The sequence below is a fragment of the Cucurbita moschata genome, unplaced genomic scaffold (genome assembly GCF_002738365.1).
Source record: "Cucurbita moschata cultivar Rifu unplaced genomic scaffold, Cmos_1.0 Cmo_Scf00005, whole genome shotgun sequence".
In the NCBI taxonomy this organism is placed as follows: domain Eukaryota; kingdom Viridiplantae; phylum Streptophyta; class Magnoliopsida; order Cucurbitales; family Cucurbitaceae; genus Cucurbita; species Cucurbita moschata.
In genome coordinates, this window is record NW_019268521.1 from 6,858,025 (window position 1) to 6,866,682 (window position 8,658).

The 8,658-nt window shown below is 40.6% G+C and overlaps 4 protein-coding genes and 1 non-coding gene across 5 annotated transcripts in view; 3 read left to right on the plus strand and 2 right to left on the minus strand.

Annotated features, from left to right (window-relative positions):
• LOC111443637 (RING-H2 finger protein ATL80-like) overlaps positions 1 to 5,855 on the plus strand; it is an 8,033-nt gene extending 2,178 nt beyond the window's left edge. Inside the window, exon 2 of the mRNA XM_023081543.1 lies at positions 5,839 to 5,855. The gene's annotated coding sequence lies outside the window, so the exon portion shown is untranslated. The remainder of the gene's footprint in view (positions 1 to 5,838) is intronic.
• Positions 1,651 to 1,722, minus strand: TRNAW-CCA. The gene has a single exon. It is a non-coding gene; the product is annotated as a tRNA-Trp (tRNA).
• LOC111443636 (protein MULTIPLE CHLOROPLAST DIVISION SITE 1-like) lies at positions 1,801 to 4,956 on the plus strand. The gene is made up of 6 exons (XM_023081542.1): positions 1,801 to 1,978; positions 2,062 to 2,352; positions 2,773 to 2,939; positions 3,051 to 3,438; positions 4,412 to 4,616; positions 4,724 to 4,956. Exons 1-5 carry the CDS (start codon positions 1,934 to 1,936, stop codon positions 4,613 to 4,615), a joined length of 1,095 nt encoding a protein of 364 aa, XP_022937310.1. The 5' UTR covers positions 1,801 to 1,933; the 3' UTR covers position 4,616; positions 4,724 to 4,956.
• On the minus strand, positions 5,020 to 7,879 carry LOC111443631 (protein PLASTID MOVEMENT IMPAIRED 1-like). The gene has a single exon (XM_023081537.1). The coding sequence runs from the start codon at positions 7,772 to 7,774 to the stop codon at positions 5,165 to 5,167; it is 2,610 nt and encodes an 869-aa protein (XP_022937305.1). The 5' UTR covers positions 7,775 to 7,879; the 3' UTR covers positions 5,020 to 5,164.
• LOC111443639 lies at positions 7,867 to 8,626 on the plus strand. Its single transcript, XM_023081548.1, has one exon. It carries the CDS (start codon positions 8,285 to 8,287, stop codon positions 8,564 to 8,566), a length of 282 nt encoding a protein of 93 aa, XP_022937316.1. The 5' UTR covers positions 7,867 to 8,284; the 3' UTR covers positions 8,567 to 8,626.
• The last annotated feature ends 32 nt before the right edge of the window (positions 8,627 to 8,658 follow it).

Sequence of the window (8,658 nt, forward strand, 5' to 3'; positions counted from 1 at the left end):
TTTTTTTTTTTTTTTTTTTTTTGACAAGAAACTGGAATTTTTCGCCAGCTTTTTACCTGTCAAATTAAATATTTTAAACTAACTTTTAATCTACGCATCATTTTTCAAATATATCTTTTTATTGGCCCACAAAATTTAGCACTTTTTTTTTTAATCTCTCCACGAAGGTGCTATGTACATACAACCTATATCTGTTTGATTGTCTTAATTTTTGTGAATTTATTGTACTTTTCACTTAATCAATTATTAGCGGTAATTGAAATATTCATATTTTTCTATGGGTTTTCATAATTTTCAGTTAAATGCATCCATCTGAAATGGATAGTATAATTTTGGATCGATTTTGTTAGTCTCTTAATTTTTTGTGAAGTGAAGTTAGATCCTGGGCGTGAAATGGGGCTACATCCCAATAGAGAAATTGGTCGTATGAGTTAGCCAGAAATGGTAAAGAATTGGCTGGAATTGCATTATGGGGGGCTAACTTTGCTCTTAATCTTCCTTCAAACACAAACTGTGAATGAATGGATTATATATATTTATATATGTAATGCAAACAAATTGCAGTTATACCCACTAACTAATTCCTATTTTTAAAACCTAAACTGCAACATACTTTTACTTATTTATTTTTTAGTCCTCCAACGCCACACTATCAAATATTATAACCTAAACTTCGTTTGTTAGGTCAAAACTTAAAATATTTGTTTTTGTAAACAAAAGTCCAAAAGTCAATTTTATTATTCCATCGCATTTCCAGCAGTCCAATAAAATAAAATAAAATAAAATAAAATAAAATAAAATAATGAAAACCCCCACCCACATGGGTACCATGTCATTCAATTATGGCACACGTGGCAAAGACTCAACCAAAAAATAAATCTCATTCATTTTCTTTTCAAATCAGGATGTGTTGACTTTACAAATAACACTAAGCTTTAAAAATAATTAATTAAAATAAGAGTTTACCCCAATGACATGTAAACTATGTGATATTTCACACAATGGGCTTGATTATTTCTTAGGGACTGGATTAAAAATAAATAAAATCAATATTGAATATCGAACCTAAGTATTCTAGGGCTACACAAATTAATTTTGTGTCACATCCCGAGATATGGTATGGAAAACAAGATATCATCAATGCATGCTCTTTAAAGCTCATCCATAATACATTTTAAAAAAATTATTATTATTACTATACAGACATGATGTCATCGCTATTTTTAATATTCTGACGTGTAGTTTTGAAACATTTATAAAATATTAGATTACGAGTGTTTTGAAAACTAGACAAAATTTGTAGATATTTTGTAAAATTTAGTGTAAAGCATTAACACCACATGCCCAACATTCCTTTGTATCATCTACAACATAGACACGTTATATGTTTGTCGGTTTCAAGAGTGAAGACTACTCGCCCTGCGAACTAGAAAAACTCTTAAGATGTCACTCAAGTTATAAGCAAAACACATTTAATCTAGAGTTCTTACGATTATACTATAAAAAATGAATATGCACTAAGTTGGTATAGGCATAGGCAATAAATTTTAATTTTTTTTTTGGATATACACAATATCACTCTCATTTAGATGTACTCACTTTTTTATCTAAGCCGAAATTATTAATTAAAAGAAGAAAAATTCATAAAAGTGAACCCGACGTGAATCGAACACGCAACCTTCTGATCTGGAGTCAGACGCGCTACCATTGCGCCACGGATCCGACTTGTTGTATTTTTTAATATAATTAGATATAATTTATTTTATCCATTTGCATTTCTCATCGAGTCATTTGGATCCGAAACGAAGATACTCTTGCAAAACCCTATCCTCCCCGGATCCTTGATTTGCTATGGCACCTCTGTGCATTTTCCTGTCTCCAACATTCTGATTCCCCATCTTACTTTCTTTCAGTATGTTTTCCTGCTCATGTAATGGCATCCAGTTGGACTCTGCGGTTTCATTCTTATTCTTTCCAGGTAATCGTTCCGCTTGTCTTCTTTTGATTTTATCAGGAAATATTCTCTGCTATGTTTATGAACTTTCTAGATCATGTGTGCAGCCATACGTATGGGTTCGAAAGCCTCTTGTTCTGTCCGGCTTATCCGAACTTGGAATTGGTTATAAATGCGCTGGCATTAGATATGGTCATTTGAACATTAACCGGAATCGGCATCGAATTGGTCGCAGATTTCTAATAAATTCGGCTGAGGGGTCCGGGAGCACTGATTCCGGACGAAATGTCGAAGATGATGAAATTATGGTCAAGAGTGGGACTGGTGGTGTAGCTTCCAGAGATTACAAGGGGAAATTGCAGGAGATGATTTATTCGTCGCCTCCAGGCGTTTTCCTTGTAAGTTTCTGGTTGATTAGGAGTTTGTGGCTCTTCCTTCTTTATAGTTTTTTGTACTTTCGAGAATGGCGTTTGCAAGGATTATCTTCTTTCTGTTATGTTCACAATTTAAACCTCTTACCGCAATTCAATTGAGTTCTGTCTCCTGAATGGGCATGGATCATTACACTGATACTTCTTGGGCTACGTGTGCAACCTGTGTTTCGTCATGAATGATTTTGGTCAAATGTTTTATGATATCAACGGAATTGATATAATCAAATGCAGGTTCTGAACGCAATGAATTATATACAATTTGCGAAAATGTATAGTATCTTTTGTTTTGAGCCCTACACTATAGTGAATGAACTCTTAAGCACAAATCATGCCTTTTGTTTTGGAGTTACGGGTGTCTTATTCTCTTGTTCTATTCTGCCTTAGATGAACAGATGTACTGGAAATGGTCTTGCAATTGGGTTTTGCATTGCGACGGCTTGTTTAGCAATAGTTGCAAGAGTGTATTTGATGGGAAAATCCAGGAGCAGTCATTCCGGATCAGTGGCTGATCTAGTCAGGCGTGGTCAGCTAAGATCTGACAGAAGAGGCATGTATGATTTAAGTCTTTGGAACCTTTGTCCTTGGAACATGCTCATATGTTTGTTATATCCTATTTCCATTATTTTCTTATAATTTCCTCTGTTATCGCCATTTTTTTGCAGTTCCAAACCTTTAAAGTACAATGATCCCTTTAACAATCCATTGGTGAAGGTTGACAAAAGCAATTCTTCCGTAGAAATGTGTGGAAAGGTTTATCGGTTGGCCCCGGTTACTCTTACGAAGGAGGAACAAAGTATTCATCAGAAACGGAGGTCTCGGGCATATCAGTGGAAGAGACCAACCATGTTTCTTAAGGAAGGAGATTCAATTCCTCCGGATGTTGACCCTGCTACAATCAGTTGGATCCCTGCAAACCATCCGTTTGCAACAACATCTAGTGATATTGATGAAGACTTGGCCCAGAACAATGTGCACCAAAAGCATGGTGTTCCCTTCCGTATTCAAGCTGAGCACGATGCTTTGCAGAGAAAGCTTGAAGCGCTCCAGGGTGTGAGTAACTCTGATACTCTGTACTCGATTCTGTCGTGTCTTCATGCTCTTCCTTCAGTTGATAGATGCATATATAACATTTGCTGCGTGGTAATGGTGAGTGAATATGTTCGTTCCATGATGGAATTGATGACCCACAAAAAGTTCATGTAGACAACCTAACACGGTTCTCTCCCTGGTAGATGGTGTTTTGTGTAGCAAAACGAATGCCCTGTCCATCTCTTCATCTTTTGTCATTTTGTGCGAGTTTACCATACTGTCCTCTCTTTTAACCGGCCAATTCCCTTCCTAAAAGATGTTAAAAGAATTTCATCTATTTCTTCTATGTCTGATCCGTTTCACATTCAGTGGACATCCCTTCGACTTCAAGAAGGGGAAGATTCCTTGGATTCAATTATTTGAGCCATTTCTGGGACCACATGGTTAGAAAAAATTGAAGAGATTTTTAGGATTAAGATGCTTTTGCCTTTTTTGAGATTCTTTCACTTTTGTTACTCATTATTTGGTGATGAAAATTATGCGCAACTCCATTGCAATTATTTTTTAAATTCTTTTTCTCCAGGTTGAAGTGTTCTTTAAATATATCTTCCTTTGCTAGTTGGGCTCCTCTCTCCTTTTGCGATTTCATTACTTCAGTGAAATCAATCACCATTTGGTATTTGGTTTTTAGTTTTCACACTGTGACCTACAATGAAATCCTCTCTTCTTGTGATGCGTAGTGAGTATTTTAATCTTAATTAAATTTGTCATTTTGATTTCTTATCATTAGTTTGTTCGATAAATGATGATTTTTTGTTCTCATTTCCCTTCTTTTACCCGGTTCTTGAGTTTCCCGATCAAGGAAATTAATATGAAATTAGTTATTCCAGTGATGATGCCATTTAGATATGGTTACCAAGTGATGGTGTAGATGGCTGTCCATTACATTGTCTTATGAGTCACCCTTACACATTTATATTTACATTTTCTGCAGGAACAGAAACTGAATAATTTATTTATAGATCCTAGAAATGGGAAGGATTTTGAGAGACCTGTTAAGTCGGAACCCAACTCTGATGAACAAGTAGAACAAAGCTTTACAGACCACGAAGCTGGAGAGTCGAAGCCTCCGAACTCGGGACATCTCCCAAGTTCTTTCGGGGTTCAATCCTCATCTGATGAAGCACAGAAATCCTGAGGTAAGTTTAGATACACTTTTTAAAGCAGTTAGAAAGTGGATCCAATCCAAACAAGTCTAGTATCATTCTCCAAAGTTTTTGAATTTGTGTGTTTAACATGCATGCAGGTTTCCTGTAAATAGGATTTGCTTTTGCAGTTTGCTGTCGATCTTATCTGCAAAGCGCATTACGAAGTTAGCTACTGAGGGGCACTGCGTAGTTGCAATGCACGCAGGCTCGATTCCTTGGGACCATCCTGTGGCTTTGGAGACAAACTCTTAAAAAGAGTGTACTTTATTGAATTGAGGGAATATAAGAGTTTCTTCAGCAGAAAGGGGGAATAAAAATTTGTTTTGAATGATTTTTTTGGCGATTTATTCGAATTCTTTAATTAAATACAAAACAAACTATGCAATCCCTCCTGTTTTCGTAGTCAACATGTATGTACTACTCTCTTATAATCAATTATATCGGAAATAATAAATATCGACACACTCGACGGACACCGTCTCCGGTGTGGGCCTCGGCGGCGAGGCAAGTACTACTGGCCGGAATTGAAACCGCCCGTTCTAATTAGCAAACTTTACATCTGGGTTTCGTATAGGTTTGAGCCACATGTCCGCCATTACTCTCGACGACAAGCTCCACAGCAAATCCGGGCCCTTGGATGCTAAATGTCTTCCCTTCTTCGCCGCCTTCCCAATCCCATACGCCACCAGCCACTGCATCGCCGTCAGCATCTGCTTTTCACTGTCCCAGGCGTTTCTCTTCCCTCCGCCCCTCCTCACCTTCAACCCTCCCACGTGCAAGCTCGTCACCTTGAATCTTCTTTCCTCTTCGTATTTGCTTCTTTCGTCTTCCATTTCTACTTCTTCGGCATGGATCAGGCCCAACACAGGCCCTCCCACTGCTTCGTATCTCCTCAGTGGGTCTCTTAGCTGCACCACCACCGCCAGTGTGACGCCTTCTGGGTCTTCCCTTTTGTTTCCATATCCGGCGAAGTTGAATTTCTTCATCCAATCTTCGAAGGGAACTGCAGAGTCCAGGGGGTAGAATTGGTTTTGATCTTTTCCCCCAATTTTCACATTCAGAGCAGAGACGTCAAATGGGGCTTCTTCCTCCGCCATTTCCGCCTGGATTTTTAAGGCTTCGACGCTCATTTCTTCCAGCTTCTGCATTGAGAACGCTAGAATCTCTTCAATGGTCAGAGGGGCTTCGTTCAAGTTCCATATTCCTGTCGAAATCCTCTCCTTCCTTCCTGTGCTCAATGCGGCCGCCATTGCTTTTACAGTACCAACAGCCCGGGCGGCGGTGGAGCTTGCTCCTTCTTTGTTTCTCCCTTGAATGATTGCTGAGGCAATTCCTTCAAATGCTAATTGTTCTGCTGTTTTTCCCATCAGTTCATCCGAAGACATTAATGCCACTACTTTTGAGCTCAGTGCCTCTACCCCACTGCAGGCCATTCTTTGAAACAATTCAAACCCGCTCAGCGACTGTGTGGACGCTAAAATCACTGGTTTCGATATCTGCATCGCTAGTTTTGGAGTCTCCTTCCTTGAAACTGGGGTGTTTAATGGATTCATTGCGGCTAAGTAGCTTCCATCTTTGGTTTGAACAACACAGCCTAATCCCTTTCCAAGATCTGAAAGGTATGATTTGGATTCAGTCTCCATGGAATCCTCTGTTTCTTCAAGTTGGAGAGGAGGAATTTCAGGGTAACTGAATTCATTGTTACCGTTGTTGTATGAGCCTGTACCATCTTCCTCCTCCAGCATCTGAAGAAATTCCTTCGTTACGTTTTCTTCTTCAGCATCAAGTCTCTGCGAATCGGATTCTTCATCATTTCTACCAATGTTTTCATCTCCCATCATGGATTCCAGAGCTTTTATTTGCTGCGCAATTGAATCGAGTTCCGATAGTCGATTCAAATGAGCCTGGTCGTGCACCACTTCCTTGACTACCTCGCTTGAAGTCGACTTTTCGTCCACTGATTTCTCGGATTCTTCTTTTTCCACCTTTTCCTCTTCCTCCTGAATCTCTACTCCTTTATCCACAACTTCAAAGTCTGGAAGATCGAGATCTTCAATCTTCGGTTCATCTGATTTCTGAACAGGCGGCGAGGTTGACGGAATTGGCGCTGGTTCATCTAAGTTTAGGTCATCCATTCCTGGAAGATCCGCCGACGGTCTTGTTTGCGATGGAGTCCAAGCTTCACTTTGACTGGTTAATCTCGGACTAAGAACACTGAATGAGGTCTTCGATTGCTTTCTCCCGAAAGATTTTACCGATTTCGATTCCATCGGCTGTGCTTGATTGTAAATACCAATTCCTCCGTCTTTCTCCATAATCTGAAATCCTAATTTAACGAGGAGCTCTCCCCCTCTGGCTTTTCCCGCCAGATTAAAGCTAATGTCCCACTGTCGAACTCGCGTTCCTTCGTAACTCTTCTCCGTGGATTCTTCAATAAGTTTACTCAAATCCACTGAATTTCTCCCGAAATCAAGCTCCTTAGCATCTACAGCAAAAGCGTAAATCCAAAACGGACGAGGCTCGAATTTCATAGGCTTTCGGTTTCCAGGAGTGCAATAAACATGGCATTTGAGGAACAATGTCTCTTCGAAATCCGCAGCGCCTTGCGAAACTCTAGACGGCATTGTATTGACAGCTCCATCTTTGGTCTCTTTCTTCCTCACACAAACGGAAAGTCGAAGCCCATTCATGGAGGCTGGTAGGCCCTGAACGGTGACCACTTCAACAGAGAACAAGCAACTCATCTTGTGCATTCCAAGGAGGGTGAGAGCTCGAATCGGCTTCCAATTCCAAATCCCCTTCTTCTCCGGCGCCGCTTCATCCAACTTCCTTGCCTCCGGCTGACTCGAAGATACCCTGCTTGGTTCCGTTTGCGATTTATCCTCATCGTTGAGCTTGGGTCGAGAACGCCACGGCGACAGAGACATCCGTCGGGACTTGGGCCTGTTGAGCCTGTCGTCGTTTCTAGCGATGCCCACATCTTCAGCAGAAGGAATAGAAGGAAGAGAGCTCCGAGGAAGAGCAAGCGAGGCTGTTCTTCGCGTAGTGGAGATGTGGTTTTGGTAGAGCGATTGGCTGAGGGCCTCGAGCTCATCGAGAAGCTGGGTATTGGAATCCCTTCTTTGGGACGTGTTCTGATCAGTCGCCATTGATGAGGTTGAAGCCAAAAGTGGTGCAGATGGAAGAAGAAGAGAAGAAGAGAAGCAGATAAGAGGGCATTGGGGTTTGAAAGAATATGAGGCAGAGAAGTTGGGAGAGACGATAAGTAATAGAAAGCTGTGTGTGGAGGATGGAGAGCCAGCCAAATTTGTCTGGGCACAAAAGCTTACTCATAGACACGGAAACAGACAGCCGCCGGCACGCAGCTTTTCTTCCATCGCGTGTCCCTTCCGCATTAAATGTTTGTTTTCAACCGTGGATCATTCCTCGTTATGAACTTCAGCAATATTGAATATGATTATAGTTGGAATTAGCATTATATGATATGATTCAAATGAAATGTAGATGACTAATGATTGTGGGGCTCAGAGGGGGGGAGCGGGTCAAGTGGGAGCTGAACTTTTGGAAACACTTGGACAAAGCTGCTTGTTTTTCTGAAGGAGTCACATATAAGTAAGAGGTGAAAAAAAGGGTGTGTTCAGATAGAGAGGGATAGAAAAATGTCGAATAGCGAGGAGGAGCAGCAACAGCAGCAGCAATTGGTGCGGGAGAAGGAAGAGAAGGATTCTGTGGAAGAATTGCTGCCATTGGAGAGCAGTCCGTACGTGAAATACAAAGACTTGGAGGAGTACAAAAGAAAAGGGTATGGGGCGGAGGGGCATCTTGAGCCCAAGCCCAACCAGGGCGGCGGTACTGACGCACCCACCTTGTCCGGCAGCGGCTTCCCGGAGGTGAAGCCCGCCACCATTGACTTCGTCACCAACCATGGCCTTCTCTCCTGATCGCCTCAGCCATGCCATTCCCATTTTCACTTTTTTTTTTTTTTTTTTTTTTTTTTTTTTTTTTTTTTTTTTTTTTTTTTTTTTTTTTTTTT

Bases quoted from the DNA above. Each gene is read 5' to 3' on its own strand.
- LOC111443639 (XM_023081548.1), top strand. From the start codon at position 8,285: ATGTCGAATAGCGAGGAGGAGCAGCAACAGCAGCAGCAATTGGTGCGG.
- LOC111443636 (XM_023081542.1), top strand. From the start codon at position 1,934: ATGGCATCCAGTTGGACTCTGCGGTTTCATTCTTATTCTTTCCAG. The intron at 1,979-2,061 runs GTAATCGTTCCG...TCATGTGTGCAG, and splicing joins TTCATTCTTATTCTTTCCAG to CCATACGTATGGGTTCGAAA. The intron at 2,353-2,772 runs GTAAGTTTCTGG...ATTCTGCCTTAG, and splicing joins CGCCTCCAGGCGTTTTCCTT to ATGAACAGATGTACTGGAAA.
- LOC111443631 (XM_023081537.1), bottom strand. From the start codon at position 7,774: ATGGCGACTGATCAGAACACGTCCCAAAGAAGGGATTCCAATACCCAG.